A 16424-nucleotide genomic window follows, 5' to 3' on the forward strand; every position below is an offset into this window, starting at 1 on the left:
GGAAATGCTTATAATACAAATAGGTTTCCATAGCTGCTATTAATAATGTGTAAATAAGCATAAAAGCTGAGGGGTATATACACTTTATTGTGATATAGATTTTCTTTTTCAAGTAAGTAACAATAATCATGATGAGACATTGTTATATCCATATAATCTAGTTTTATATATGTATATATATAAAACTTTTTTTGTGCTTGTTTTATAATATTCTGATAAGTTAGATTACATTATAAAATTTGATATCTAACTGGATGAATGGTAGGTACGTAAAAACAAGCTTTGTAAGTACCAAAAAACTTATAATAAGGATATTCAGTTCTAGTTAACAGGATGGAAAAAAGTCACAATTTTTTCTAAATATTGTAATCAATGTGATTGCCAATGTGCAAATGTTTCCATTTGTTATTAAAAACTTGAGAAATGGAGGAAGTTTCATTCATTTCAAAAACAAACAGAATATTTGCTTTTTACTGCTTGACATTGTAAAATTTTTCACACAAAATCATTCGATGTGGTAAACTGAACATAGAAATTATATGCATATTGTAATAAATTAACTTGGCACAGTAAGAAATTGTATATATTAGATTTAGAAAATATTTAATTTATTAATGTGCAAGATACAGTTCAAGCCAACAAGAAAGTTAACATTTGTAATTCAATAGAACTTAACGATATGATCTAAATAAATAAAAAAAGAAAAATTATGTGGGTGGACCTTTTGCGTTTATTGTGTTCATGTAAAAAATAAATTGGAAAATAACAGTCTTTTTCAAACGTGACGTTTCTGTGTGCGTGTGTACGTGTCGGTGTTTACTTAACTATTATTCAATTAATAAAAATATTTGCACATACACCGTTATTTATATCGATAAATAATATCAATCTTCATTTGTTACGAAGTGGTCTGCGATCTACCGTGACAAGGTTAAAGCCATTAGTTGATTATCAAAACAGCGTGGTTAATTGGTAATAATTCTTAAATGTTCTCGTGCACGTGGGTACTAAAGTAAATCGATCTACATCGTTTAAATTGCGCCGCGGCAAGGATTAAGTGGCAGAAAACGAAAATAACTATAGTACAAACATGTGTCGGCCTTATCCTCTGATGCACATTCAAGTGTAAAACGTGAAAGAATTTTGAGTAGATTCTATGGGGCCATTTTTGATCGAGAGTGGCAGAATTTCTGGCGAACGTATAAGACTGAAACTAATTCTCGAAACTACTTTCCTCGACGGAAAAATGAATAAACTGCGCGCGTGAGTATCACTACTGACAGCTGATATGATATGATCATGGCGGAATCTACGAAGCAGACGGAGGATGATAAAGTTAAGTGTAAAATTTTAATCGTCGGGGCCGGAATGGCCGGATTATCCGCTGCGAATCATTTATTGAAAAATCACGAGACAGATTTTCTGATTGTCGAAGCACGAGGTCGAATAGGCGGTCGTATCGTTGCTACTAAAATTGGTAAGATTCTACATAACCTGTTCCTCCAATTTCGTTAATCATTAAGCGTTTAATTTATCGTCTCGATTTTTCATTTCAATCGACCAGCTATCTATTGTTTCGAAATACTTCTTACGTATAATAACATCTACTCGAATTGTTACATTATTATGTACATAGATGTAGATATATTTATTATGTTCAATCACTGTCACAATTGTAGAAAATCATTCATAGCGTGTTACCATTTAAATTCCATTACATTCGAATTGATTCGCAGATAGAAACAAATGAAACACAACGTGCATTAAACTGGATATTAATAATCTACTTAAGAGATCGATTTTACTTTGAAAATTAAATTTTCAGTCGAGATTGAATAATACAAGGTTAACGTTTCGATGCAGGAAATGAAAAGGTAGAATTAGGAGCAAATTGGATACACGGAGTCTTAGGAAATCCAATGTTTGAATTAGCTATGGCTAATGGATTAATAGATATTGTACATGTACCAAGGCCTCATAAAGTTGTAGCTGCGATGGAAGATGGAAAACAATTACCCTTCCCAATTTTGCAAGAGATTTATGAAGCTTATGTGTGTTTTCTACGAAGATGCGAGGAATATTTCTTAAGTAGTTATAGCCCACCAGACGGAATAAACAGTGTCGGAGAACATGTTGCATTAGAGGCTCAGATTTATCTGTCAGCCTTTCCAGTTGAGGAAAGGAAAGTCAGGCAACTGTTGTTTGATTGTTTACTCAAAAGAGAAACCTGTATTACTGGCTGTGATAACATGAAAGATGTTGATCTCTTGGAAATGGGTTCGTACGCAGAACTTCAAGGTGGAAATATAAGTCTTCCCGATGGATACAGTGCTATATTGGAACCAGTTTCTAAATACATACCAAAAAGTAGCATTTTGACCAGACATGCTGTTACTAAAATTAGGTAAACCGTACTTGGATATTGATCTTTTTGTTGATATCATCAAATTACACAAATTTTCACATCAGTAAATTAATTGTAGGTGGCAAAGAAATAAATGTACGAACAGCGATAATTTTAATAATTGTTCCAATATAAATCCATCAATTGAAATACAGTGTGAAAATGGAAAAACAATATTAGCTGAACAGATAATTTGTACATTGCCATTAGGAGTACTTAAGGAGAAAGCTAATGATATATTTGAACCACCTTTACCTAATTGCAAACTTCAAGCTATAGATAGACTTCTATTTGGTACTGTAGATAAGATATTTTTAGAATATGAGAGACCATTTTTGAATCCTGGTGTGTCGGAAGTAATGCTTTTATGGGACGATACAAGACTGTCAGAGGAAGAGATGCAAGATATGAATAAAACATGGTACAGGAAGATCTATTCTTTCACAAAAATTTCAGAAACTCTCTTGCTAGGCTGGATATCAGGGAAAGCCGCTGAGTACATGGAGAAATTAAGCGGAACCGAGGTCGCGGACATATGTACGACAATATTAAGAAGATTTCTCAATGATCCGTTTGTGCCAGCGCCGAAGAATTGTTTGCGTACCTCATGGCATTCTCAACCGTACACACGTGGTTCATACACTGCAATGGCTATCGGTGCAAGTCAATTAGACATCAATTGTTTAGCTGAACCTATAGTTCAAGAAAATGATCCTTCAAAAATTTTAATAGCATTTGCAGGTGAACATACGCACTCTTCCTTCTATAGTACGGTACACGGGGCATACTTAACTGGTCGGACTGCTGCTCAAACACTTTTAGAGTTGAAAAAGAATGAGAAGAACTCGTTGAGCCTGAGTTGCGAAGATACAAGCGATCTTAGTTCGTGGATACAAGGAATTTCCTTAAATTAATTTATTAAGTTCAAATAAAAAGCCAATCGAGGAGTTTGTCTTTATATCGACATTTTCACACAATTGAGCACAATTTATTATTGCGCGTATGAACGATATTTTACACACTGTCGAAGTCGACGGCAATTGTGATTTATAGATGTTTAGTATTAACGCGATATCTTCGTGACGCGTAAACTGTTTTAATTTTGTAAATATTATAGCGAATTGTTTATATTATGTACATACCAATGCCTGTTTAAAATTTTAAGACTTCGTAAATATGCATTTCACGAATTTCATCTACTATCATATCTTTCTTTTTTGAATAAGCCAGGAAGAAATGATGGTTTCAGAAATTGTAATCGCGAGAAGATGCTTTATTTTATGGAATCAGTTAACATCAATCACAAAAATTTTAGATATTTAACGCCGTTGAAAGTGCTTTTTATCTTTAAGTAGAGATTGTTCCAGGTTGTTGATCTTCAATTATGATGCATCGAATTGATTTCTATTCACAAAACAATGGACACAATGATATTAAGATAACATTATCTTAATACTGTGAAATCATGAAATTAAATTTAGGTTTGCATACAAATTTATCACCAATACTATTTACGGCACTAATTATATGCTGTATTTATGTATGCATTATCATACATTCGAGTTGAATGAAGAGAACACGTAAAATTTTGTAAAAATTCTGAAATTACAGATTGCTCCTTCGATCGAATTTCTTTCATCTCTTTTTCTTTTTTTTTTTTACGTGCTTTTACTCGAAGTATTATAACAAAGTGCATTTTATCTAGTCATATTGTGTTATGCTAAATTAGCTAATTATTAGTTCTAAATATTGTACAAGAAAAATATTCATGATCTTTTATGATTCCTTTTTCCAATGATATATTGTATTAGGCAATTATAAAATTAATCAATACAATCTACCATATAAATTAATTTTGCACATCCATTTGTAATCAAGACAATAGAAATAGGTGACTATAAATTGTGTTTATGATGTGATAGAGATCCTTGCTATATTCTTTTTTTATACGTATACATATTTTTTTAATGTTTTCATCTTTATTTCCAATTTATAGGATACCAAATATAAACATATATTTATTTTTCTGCAACTGCCACTTAATATTACTCGTGACAACGCAAATCTAAAAGTAACTAATGAATACAAGAAAAAATGTTATACTATGCACAGATAGAGCAGTAATTGAAATAAATAATTTTCAGTAATTGTAATCAATTATTTTATACTATAAATCGACCCAAGTACTCCTTTGATAAGATAATAGGTGCCTAAAAACTTTTATTATATTACACAACAAATTTTCTTTATTATAAAAGATCATTTTTATATTTTTCGTTTTAGCGTAATATAGTCGATAGTATATTATCTACTAGAATATAAAAAAGTTGAAAGAAGACCGAGAATCTATATGTATACGCGTGATTTTGTTTAGAAATAAGCTATAACTTTATTGTTATGACAATTTGTACATTTATTGTACAAATAAATATAATACAATGTATATATTTTTTAAGCAACTATGGCAATTAATTAATTACGTACATATACATAAATTCTGCTAATAGAATTTAATTATAAGATGTTACTGTACATTAATTTTTGAGATTAATTACGTTAAAATATGAGTATTAGTTTGAACCATGCCTTAATATTTAAACGTGTTTTAACTTGATTTTTTAGGTAATTATATCGAAGAGAGATTTATACCTATTTATGGGCTTTTATTAGATCGTGTTTAGTTTTTCTCGATTAAAATATTAAATCATAATTAAAACATACATATTAAAAAATGTGCCAAAATTTTCAAGAACAAAAAAGCATAACGCAATACTTAAATGTCTTTTAATTCAATTAACTTAAATTATGCCTATATAAAATATAACATAGCGAATAAATTAAACATGTACATCGATTATTCAATTACATTCATTGCATGCATCAATGTAACTGTAATATCATTTTTTTTTCTGTTACAGAGTAATGAAAGTTTGTTTACTTCCTAAGTTGACAATTGAACACTTCATCTAAAGGTATACAGAATACCATAATATTCTTCTTACCGATTTTCTACAATCAGTACTATCTAGCTTGAAACAACTTCACTTCAGCACCTTTTACAGGCGTATAAATCTATAGGTAAATTGAACACACTTATAAAAGTTTCATATTTGTACTTCTAAGATTTTAGAAATAGTTAGAAAGATTATAGGTCGTATTCTAGTAGTGGAAGACAAAGATTAAGGTATACGTTATAGTCTAGCATCTATACAACTATCGTTAATACTAGCGTTCTACCTCGAACAATCATTTACATAGAAATTTCATACATTTCATTTATGTTCATACCATCTCTGTATTACTGTAAAGAACAACTGAACATATTTATCTAAACGTATATGAGAAAATTATCCGTTAAAAAATGCTTTTTGAATAAAATGTTTGCGCGGTGATTTTGTTGCTTCATAAGAAAAGAATGATGTTTCAGTGCGAATGAGTTCAGAAGTAATATGATAAAAAAAAGAACACTTTTAGATTAAATTAGAACACTCAGGCAGTAACATGTTCATTATGCCGCTAGCATTTTTAATGCTTCTAGAGGTATAACATTGGATGTTTTTTTTTTTAATAACAACAATTTTAATCGAATAATTTAAAACTTTAGCAGTTTCGGTTATTTTTTAACACTTTATGGCAACAACTATAGAATCGATCAATGAGTTAAATTGACTAAGGAATCGATGTACTTTGATTCACACTTTTTTCAGTGTGCTCCCACGTTCGAACTTTATCAGTCAGATTTACATTCTTAGAAACTTCATTATTTTGTACCATATTAATTGAGACTAACAACTTATCGTACAATCAACTCAAGATGACCATTAAAACATGATCAAATTACTTTAATTATTTTTGTACTTTAATCGAACGAACCTGGTACCGGTGAAGTTAAATACAACAAAAAAATAATATATACGTATCGAACCATCGAGGCTCTTTATTGGGGAATGAAAAATCGATCGCGACAAAGAGAACAGAATATAATAATTAATACCGTGTAATACTATGCGTTATCGCTGCGTTCATGGGATCATTATGATTACTGATCTTTGTCTTGGACTTTAAAATGTAAAATTCGGCGGGAAAGTGCGACATTTTATAATGAGTAAAATTAAAGAAGAAAGTGAATGTCTGTCGTTTCTGACAGTATCTTAAGAGTTTTATCGATTAATATCAATCAGATTCAATCTCATATAGACGTCGTAGTATGGTGATCAGCTCCATTCTGAGACTGTGTGTTATGTGGCAACGAAGCCAACTCATTCTTGCTTAAGTAGTTCACGATTCCTGCTCCGAGGGAATCGCCCACCACGTTCACCGTTGTCCTACAGCGATCACTGGAAATTATACAGTTAACACTTTATATAAATCTAATGCGAACTTGTAGATTGAATGAGTCTTGAGGATTTAAAGTCTTCTGAAAGTGTATTCTCCTTCTACTATAAGGAAACGATATTTAAATAAAGAATGCGGCGGTTAGGAATATTTACAGTAACCAGTCAACGGCTATAACCAAGAAGACGTCATCAGCAGGAAGCCGTACCGTGTCCAGCACCATCACCATCGTTACCAAACCTGCCTGTGGAATTCCGGCTGCTCCGATACTTGCGGCAGTTGCTGTGATACTAAACAGAAACTTCAATGTAAGCTACAGTGCTTTTTAACCATGCGAAGCGATCTTTTTTGCGGTTTTATCGTAAGAAATTAAATTTTTGTCTTTCCTTTACCTGACTGCTACTAGCTGGCCAAAGCTAAGGCTAACTTGGCGTACTTGCGCAATGAAAATTGCAGCCACAGCTTCGTATAACGCAGTGCCATCCATGTTGATGGTAGCGCCAATTGGTAAAACAAATCTGGTGACCCGCGGATCAACGTTATTTCGCTCTTCTAAACAATTGATAGCGATTGGTAGAGTGGCAGAACTTGAAGATGTACCAAATGCAGTGACCAATGCTTGGGCCATGTTAGATATATACACGTACGGATTTTTTTTTGTTATTATAAAATATAGTGTAGGCAGAAGTATGAAACCATGTATAAAGAGGCCTAACAAGACAGTCAGGAAATACATTCCAAGCTGAGCAACTACTTCATCTAAGGACTGCATTTCGGTAATCTTGGCGGCTACCAAGAAGAGCACACCAATGGGTGATAACCTAAAGAATAAGAATTTATTCTTTTATCACAATATTGGGAAACCCTGAACATTTCATGAAATATGAGCTTACCAAATCACCCAATGAGTGATCAACATCATTGCACCTGATAAAGACTCAAAAAAGACTAGCAATGGTTTACCCTGTTGTTCCATTTTTCCTAGTGTTATACCTAGCACAGTAGCAAATACAACCAAACCCATGATGTTGGTCCCAGAGACGCTTTTCTGTACTGGTTCCCAGTCATCCATGTTGCCTGTTTCAACAAAGAATTATGCTACACTATTATGCCAACCTTTAAATAGAAATGACCAACAAGAATCTTTTATGAAGGCATTTTAACCTGGTGTACTGTTCTCTGGTTTCTGCATTTCTGTTCTGTGCTGGGAGATACATGCTTCCACTAAATTTGGTGGAAACATGTTCCTAATCAAGTCCATCAAGGTATCGATAGTAGAGACATTTTGTGACCGTTCTTTCGTCTTAACCTCTGGATCGTTTCCTACACCCGGCTGAATAGTGATTACCAGAATGATACCTGAGGACATCGTTCATTTTTCCAGCGCTGTCAAAATTATTCCATACTACTGTTACATTATTGCTATACCGCTACTATACTATCACTATTTAACTCTGCTACTAGTAGTACTACTATTAATATACTACGGAAACTTTATTACGATAATTTGGAGTATCACAAATTCCTCGGCCTTACTAACCTAGAATAACGGCGCTAACAGTGGTCACCATGTAATAGACAATAGCGCGAGCGCCTATCTTGCCGCTCAATGACAAATCAAGGGACCCGATAGCCGAAACCAAGCTGGATATAATCAACGGCAAGATTAAGCTTTTCAACATTCTCAGGAAGAGATCTCCAATGTAATTGATGTACATGATCTCACGCGGTGTCCATCCTTGTGTTCGCGTGTTCCTAAGTATAATACCGAGAATCACGCCCCCGAATACACCACCGACAGTTAACATAGTCAGTGCATTGTGCCTGAGACATGATCGAATTTTCTCCTGCCGGGTTTTCGGCCTCTTGTTCGGCTCTTGAGGGTAATACGAAGTACGTTCGGTGATCTTGCACTGTGCGTCCGATCCTGACAACGGCGATCTGAAGTAGAAAAAAAAATGGTCCAAGAAATAATTTCTCAAAAAGTGTAGTGTAAAAAATACTTCAACTTTAAGGTTTTTTAAATAGGAGCAACGTCTTTACGACATGTAACTGTATATACCTTTCTTTATTCCTCAGCTGAATAAGAAAAAGAAGGACATAACGAGTTGGAAAGGCACTTGTCTACATCGGACTTATAAATGATCAAATTATAATATGATCGAAGACTGAACATTTTTTGAGAAAAGAAGCCGCTATGTCGAAATAAGATCATGTGCTGCTTCGAGGGGTTAATTGCAAGAGTTAAGCCCTTAACAGTGTTAACGAGTTTGATAACTCGGTCAGTACGACTAAATAGTTAATGACAATTGACTAGACGACCTGATTATTAACAAAAGAAGACAAAAGTGAAAAACTGTGTTATGCACAGGAACCAACAATAGTTTTGTCATCTAACTTCTTTGCATATCTTACTCTTTCTGAGAAGTGGCTGATTTATTTGCATGGTAACTGGGCGTATCTTTGATCTCTGAATGGTTTCAGATTATTTTCTTGTTTTCCTTCTAGTATATAATCTATCATTGTAAAGTTAAGTAGGCATTGGTATTAGTTTCACGTGATACGAAATTTTTTGAACTAAGATCTCGATACAAATTTCTTTTCGATTAAAAAACTATTCTTAATAATACCTCCAATACGCGATAAATGTTACTTATTAGTCATGATTGGTAAACCGCCAAAGCCTCAGCTGACTAAGTATACGTGAAAATACGATATTTGTTAATGACTTCTTCCAACTCTGTTATTATATCCCTGCACACGCTTTACTTCGCCTTAATTAAACCATGCACAAACAACATTTGATTCTAATCGAATAAAAGATCCAATCAACTGATCTGATACATTCTTCGAGTCAGATTTGCCTGATACGTTTCACAAATTAAATGCGAAACAAAAGGCGACCATACTTATCGTAAGCAATCGGTCAGATCCAGGGGTCAGTAATCTTCGTTATGATTCGATTGAGTCTTTATGAATGACCTCGCATTAAATAGGCCTTAAGAGAGCTGTTGATCGTACATGAAAGTCTTGTCGATCACTTGTTGATGACCTTGCCGTTGCAATACGTCGTTGTCTCTTCAATCTCGTTCTCTGATCGCTCTAGCCTGATTATGTCAACGATTTTCTGTCGGGCCGTGCAAACATAGTTTTTCAAACTTGTTTCTTAATTAGAATTTTTACATTTATAAATTCTTCCTTCTTATTCCTTTTATCTCTTCCCTGCTTAACGAAGATTTTATGCGAATTTTGTATCGTGTTAAATATATATTGTATACGTGTATGTAGAGAGGAAAAAGAGAGAAATGCAAAGATTCCATATAAATGAAATCAACGTAAAATCTGCCAAATTGTAACACCTTTGTATTGCAAAGAGTTGAATACGACATCTTCAACTAACAAAGTCTCGCCAACGTGAGGCATTTTGACAAACTGGCGTCGTTGGTCGGGATTAATCTTAACTGGACCGACAATTATTAAATTGTACTTTCACAGTGCGGCTTGTGGAGCAATTGGTCAGATCGTCGCGAAAATTTCAGATTGGTAGCAATGCTTTCTGACCTCACTTGTTGCGTGATCTTCGATGGGATCGTGTTGGATGCTAGTAAATGAAACAGCTGGCAGAAGTGAGAGGATTGTTTAGCATAATATTTGGATGTTAGATTTATATAGGTAATATGATTGAAGAAACTTAATAGGTTTAGCAGATGCACCGGATAGACTGCATTTTAGTTTCGCAAGTGTATCCTCTCACGCGAATTCACTAGCCCAACTAGTGTTGCAACTAAATTGTACGAAGAAGAAACTTTATCCGTTTGGTAATGTAGATCCGCTTAATAGATCCGCGTCTTGCACGATTTTAATGCGAATCAGTAAATCCGAACAGTTTGGAAAATCTTCGGAATGCTTAACAAAAAAAGTTTAAAGCATTCATTGAAGAGAAAAAACTGCTAATCCAACGAAACGCTGATGAATCGAATTCAGAGATCCACAATCCCAAAAGAAATTAATGCTGATAATTGATTAGTAAAGACAGAAAAGCAAAGACAAGGATGTGACAACAGTAAGTAGAAGGAAGAGGAAACGTGATACGTACAGTTCAGTGGCAACTTCCATGATGCCCGTTTGGCGTGCTGGCCTACGTTTGCGTGGTGTTGGTATTCCGACAAAAGACGATGGTCACCCGTTCGCATAGAGCGTCACTTCCGGTTAGCCGGAAGCGGCTGCTGTGTGTGTCGCGCCCCGATTGAGAAGGGAAGGCGGCGGTGGAACGAGTTCGAAAGGGATCGATGATGACTGATCCGGTGATCCGCTGATCGTCGACGATGCTATTAGCCCCAGCTTCTAACTTCTTGGATCGCTGTTGCCATTAGAGAAGGGGACAAGAAAGATCATTAGAATACGATTGCAACATAGTTACTGGAATGATATCGATATATCTGACGAGTGTATAAGTGCACAGGTGTAAACTACGCGATGGTGCACTGGGTACAAGTATGTGGTGCACGCAATTTGGATGATCAAGTAGATTATCGGATGTTGCATTGGATTTTATAATATTTTCTTTATCTATTGATTCGTAATACTTCTTCGAGACTATTAGCTTTCATTATTAGCGTGTTTGTCATATAATCATTTCGTAAAAGATAATTACTCTAAACGCAATTGAAATTGATTCATCGGTCTAGATAACTTCGACTAAAACCTGGAAGCCTGCAAGATATTTCAAACAAAAGTATAGCATGTTTAAAGGACTGTTATTAATACTAAAATAATAGCAATAATTATAACCGTAAGTTTGGTAACTTCTCACCATCCCAAAGTTTATCTATGCAAGTTCTAAAGGTTACCACGAACCAGTGACAGAGAGGAAAGCAAAGACGGGCAGAGAGCTCGCGCGGTATAAACACAACAGGAGAGAGCGAAGCGAAGTCAGGTTTTAATGAAAACGTACGTACGTAGTTAGGTGCTCATGTACGGGCTGAACGTCGATGGGTACTCGTGGTCAGGCCAGGAGAGGATGTGTGCTGATAAAGCTCTCAATCTGTGCCACCTTGGGTGGTACGATTAGCTATGGTGATCCCCCTACGACGATCTCTTCCTGCCGTGTTGGCCTATCATCGTCAGATACATTACAAATACGCGCAACTACGACCCCATTGGGAGCACCGGGTTACGCGTCTATTGTTTGTCGCCTGCCCTGACTCTCTCGTCTCTGATCTGCTCTTTTTTCCGTCCCTCTTGCTCTCTCGCTCGCTACCTCTTTCCTCGAATCACCTTCCTCCGATCATATACATCGATCCCTTCCTTCCGACTTCCACAATAAAGCTCCTCTTCCTCCGGCGTCTCTTTCCGTAATCAGATTACATAGATAATTAGGATGATGATGATAACGATGATGGAGTCGCTGGATCTTCGATCGGAGTAACGCGTTGTTGCGCGTATGGTTTTTCCTTCAAGTTGAATGTTCCTTGATCTGCGGAAAGAAATTGATTAAATAGACCTCGAGAACATTTTGTAAGGTTTGACTTATCAGGAATTTTGTGCAGAGAAATTGTATGGAACAGCTTCAGAATCGTTCGATGGATTAGTATCCTATCCTATCCTTTCTCGGCATACTTTCGAATATCAAAGAGAACGCACGAAATTACAATTATAGTGGCTGTTCAAAGGGAGGACGGAAGTTGTAATACTTAGGAGCGTTCATCGTTGACAGGATGGGTCGAGATGGGTCAAGTTTATAATTAATTTCATTCGAATCCTGCGTTAGATTGAATAAGAAATTGCCACTCATAAATTTACTAGCTTCTCATCTGAAAAGAGACTGTTACAATTCGTATAATTATTTCTGTTCTATAGGCGATAGCATACAAAATACGAATCAATCCTACCGCCAGACCAATCCCAAATAGGTCACTTTTAGTATTCCAAGTCAAGAGGAAGAAAGCTTCAACAGATTGTTCACGGATTTAACACTTTCTGCTCTTTCTTGGACCATTAGAGTATTTCCTTTGTTTGGCAAAATCTAAAACTGAAGACTATACCTATGCACGAAATACGTCTGTCGAAAATGTGTTACTCAATGTAGTATTTTTTAATCTTTTTAAGTAAAATATTTCTTCATATGGACTCTGAGATATTTACGTGGTTTGTAATCTACAGAATTTCTGGGATTTGGAATCCATGAAATTTTTTGATCCGCGAAATAGACCAACGATGAATAAAAGATGCTATTTTTTAACCGTATTATGGCATCTCAGCGTCGAGAAAATTACTTGTTTGCTCACGAAGTTAAACAACTTTTTCTTTAAAATATATATACGCTATTAGCCAATAGACGTACATTCATTGTGTGATCATGATCATGTATATACAATTTGCATAACTTAACAAGAGAAGATGAGATGGAAAAGATCTCGAACAATCCTGTTTGATGGCAAAACTTTCTCAAAGTAAATTCACGAGCTTGAACGTACTAAAAAATTATAAGAAATTCGTTTACAAATTTAAATGCGATAACATTTTTCATCGTAAGAAAACATAATCAGGCTGAACAATGAATACGTAAAGGCTAATTTACGTGGATCGGCTTCAAACTGTTGTACGATAATGTTCATTCATTTATACTAGATAAAATAGCCCCACAACTACAAATTACCGGCAATTTAATGAGTTATTATAGAACCAGACCGTGACGCAATCAGCTGATGATATACAAGTAGTGATGGGATCGAAACATAGACGGAAGCTTTGATTGTTCTTTTATCAGCGTTTCTTCGTTTTCAGTAAACGTGCATTAATCATGTTAAATTGGTTTGCAATTAACATTACACGTGCTTAATACATCGTCACATAACACAGAGAATGTGTAAGAATTTTAGTATGAAATTAAAAATATATCAATCGAAATGAGTTATGCGGGACAAGTTAAAGTCTGCGATGCCGTTTAGCAGATTTGAATCGGTGCTACAGCGGGGAGTAGTTGTTATAGTTAATCGAATGAAGAGTGCTTTTGCCATTACGTTAAATAAGAAGGTATTTTCATTATTATGTTAACCACATACGAATGCATTATTGTCGCATTTAATAAGGAAAATGAACTAGTTCTACCGGTACGTTTAACTGAACACCAATTCGTGACCCTTTCCTTCGTGTACTTGTAATTACATATGTAGATACATCGATAAATTAGTCGTCCTGTCTCTTGTAAATGAAGTTTCGCAGTAAGTCTGAAAGCATTAAAAGATGTGATTGATTCAAAGTTCATATATTGGTAAAAGTTATCAAATTTCGATAGTAACAATTTTGATCTCTTTACTTTTGAAACTTTAAATTTCGTTCTTTTATTCTTGCGTAATGAAATTACATCCTACGCGGTTTAGAACTGCAATTAAATCCACTTGTTGGTCTCTACACAGCAGGTACATCCTTTTTAAACTTCATCCCACAATTCTTGTCAAATTGAAAATCTACAAAACTTTCAAATGATATAAAATTAATGTACTATATTTTCCTTAATTAACGGTTATTTAGAATAATAAGGTTTCATTTTCTTATAAACCTTAAATCGACCAATTAAGTGCAATTGTAGAACACTATAATCTTCAATTTTGTATGGTTATTATCAACGACTTAACAGTCGTAACTATACAACATTCTTAAAACACAAAATCATTTCATTAGATGGCGAGTATCATGCGAGATATATTATACCAAATCAAGGTCTCTCGTTGAAGCCAAATATTGTAGAAAAATATTCCCGAAAACGACATCAGGTCTAATGATCCTATAAGTATTGATATATTTGTTCCAAAATGTTAGTATTATGTAAATTTTCAACTTTATTTTCTATTAAAAGATAATATGGTATTAGTTTAGTATTATAATAATTACCAATGTAACAATTAAATAATTACTGATTAATATTGGATAAAATTACATACGCTTCCCAGGCAATAAAATACGAAAACAGAAATTGTGAAACTCTCTGAATGCCAATTCACAAGATTAATAAAGACGATGAAATTAATATAAGCATCAAGGAAGTATACACATCATAGTAATTTAAGAACGCAGTTACATTCTTATGCAACGTAAATGTAAATGATACTAACTGCATGTTTTTCGCAAGTATTAAAAGAATATTGCAATCAAAGTTTCAAATATAACATATACTTTCTTTTATCATTGAAATTTTATTCTTGTTTATTTTCTATTTACCAATAAATCTTTATTTTTTTAAACAGACGAGACAAAGGACACCGTTTCATAAAGCAAGAGTTTCCGTGTTACATAAGCGTAGACGGTGCAAGTTGTAATGAAACCGTAGAAAATAAGATGCAAATATTCAAGTAACATAGTGCAATAAACATGCACAAACAAATAGATAACTTCAAATAAATATCAGATAATTTAAATTTGATACATGCAATTATATAAGAAACTTGAATAATTTTTTAACGCAGAGGAAAAAAATGAAGACTTACTTCCTCTTTTGTTAAATAGTTAAAAAGTGTGCAGTTGTTAAAAACTAAGTGTTACATAAAAGAGATGACGGTTTGTAGCGTTTTGTAGAACTTTATCTTGCGCATATTATTGTACAAAGTAAATGCACTGCCAACGAAGTTGCAAATGATTTATGCCAGAACCAATTGCCTGCGTTCAACGATAAAATCAAATACGCTATAAGAAGGTGTCCATTCGAATGTACATGTTTGAATAAGTGATAATAACGATCTACTTAGTACTGTCGCATTGTTAATAATTATTTATAGAAAAAGTTCATATATTTACCAATCCTAAATTCCATGCTCTGATTTTATGCCTTTCTATATTAAACAATCGTTGTATTTATTATGTAAGTATTATTGTACGTTCTCAAGTTTACTGGGATAATCTAAAAAAAGATCTACGTCCTTCATCGATTTTGTATCCACATGTTTTTCTATCATTATTGTGTTGAATATTTAGCGATGAGTATGATTCATAAAATTGCATTCTACATACTCTATCATTAGGCTATTTAATTGATTGTCATCTGAAACAACTAATTATAACCATTACAGGTGTGCAACCCCTATAATTTTTGTCACAGTCTCGACAAAATGTGATTGTGGATAATTAAAAATTTTTATATCGGCCAAAAGTAAATTCGTAACAAGTAGATACATAATGTAAGGCAACACGCTTAGAATAATTTATGTAAATATCTAGAAACAGCCATGTTATAAACCGTTCGAAATAAATTACGTAATGTATACTTGTGATATGTAACAAATTAAACTAGATGATTTTATTTTGTATTCGTATTTCCAGTCTTTCAAGTGATGCTAAATTTTTGTAGCACGATATAAATATTAGTAAATTTTCACCTTTTCATGCAAATCAGAAAAATTGGCTACAAGTATATCTTTCTTTCTGAGCGGATATGGGGCTCCTTCACCTAGGTCGCGATCTAATAACTAATTTGTTCAGCACTGTATCAGTGACAATACAGTTCTTCAACTGTACCCATGTATGTAATGTATCAAATTTGAGTACAGTCGTTTATGTGTGTTCCATGCAATAGAATGGTAGAAAAATAACTGCCAACGAAAGTAAATTTTAATATTGTATCATAATCACTGGTCGATTAGCATTTTAATCAGTGACACGTGTTCATGTAATATATTATTGTACCATCTTT

At 33.9% G+C, this 16424-nt stretch overlaps 3 protein-coding genes across 4 annotated transcripts in view; 1 reads left to right on the forward strand and 2 right to left on the reverse strand.

Annotated features, from left to right (window-relative positions):
* Dis3 (exosome complex exonuclease RRP44-like protein Dis3) overlaps nt 1-16424 on the reverse strand; it is a 309095-nt gene that overhangs the window by 14540 nt on the left and 278131 nt on the right. The gene's annotated exons all lie outside the window — the stretch shown is intronic.
* On the forward strand, nt 1103-4043 carry LOC143425753 (peroxisomal N(1)-acetyl-spermine/spermidine oxidase). The gene is made up of 3 exons (XM_076898742.1): nt 1103-1477; nt 1864-2404; nt 2484-4043. Exons 1-3 carry the CDS (start codon nt 1294-1296, stop codon nt 3316-3318), a joined length of 1560 nt encoding a protein of 519 aa, XP_076754857.1. The 5' UTR covers nt 1103-1293; the 3' UTR covers nt 3319-4043.
* Nucleotides 6368-12100, reverse strand: LOC143422535 (excitatory amino acid transporter 1). Of its 2 annotated transcripts, XM_076893275.1 has the most exons (8): nt 11698-12100; nt 10836-11099; nt 8280-8680; nt 7904-8098; nt 7633-7816; nt 7132-7560; nt 6895-7029; nt 6368-6741 (listed from the first exon to the last, which is right to left on the reverse strand). In XM_076893275.1, exons 2-8 carry the CDS (start codon nt 10853-10855, stop codon nt 6594-6596), a joined length of 1512 nt encoding a protein of 503 aa, XP_076749390.1. In that variant the 5' UTR covers nt 10856-11099; nt 11698-12100; the 3' UTR covers nt 6368-6593. The 2 variants fall into 2 exon arrangements, with proteins under 2 accessions (XP_076749390.1, XP_076749399.1); XM_076893284.1 differs by lacking the exons at nt 10836-11099; nt 11698-12100 and adding an exon at nt 9649-9833.

This window comes from Xylocopa sonorina, chromosome 1, assembly GCF_050948175.1.
Source record: "Xylocopa sonorina isolate GNS202 chromosome 1, iyXylSono1_principal, whole genome shotgun sequence".
NCBI classification, from domain to species: Eukaryota; Metazoa; Arthropoda; class Insecta; order Hymenoptera; family Apidae; genus Xylocopa; species Xylocopa sonorina.

Excerpts from the sequence above, each read along its gene's own strand:
- LOC143425753 (XM_076898742.1), top strand. The coding sequence starts at position 1,294 with ATGATCATGGCGGAATCTACGAAGCAGACGGAGGATGATAAAGTTAAG. Across the intron at positions 1,478-1,863 it reads TATCGTTGCTACTAAAATTG|GAAATGAAAAGGTAGAATTA; the intron begins GTAAGATTCTAC and ends GTTTCGATGCAG. Across the intron at positions 2,405-2,483 it reads CATGCTGTTACTAAAATTAG|GTGGCAAAGAAATAAATGTA; the intron begins GTAAACCGTACT and ends AATTAATTGTAG.
- LOC143422535 (XM_076893275.1), bottom strand. The coding sequence starts at position 10,855 with ATGGAAGTTGCCACTGAACT. Across the intron at positions 8,681-10,835 it reads ATGGAAGTTGCCACTGAACT|ATCGCCGTTGTCAGGATCGG; the intron begins GTACGTATCACG and ends TTTCTACTTCAG. Across the intron at positions 6,742-6,894 it reads ATAGCCGTTGACTGGTTACT|TGATCGCTGTAGGACAACGG; the intron begins GTAAATATTCCT and ends TATAATTTCCAG.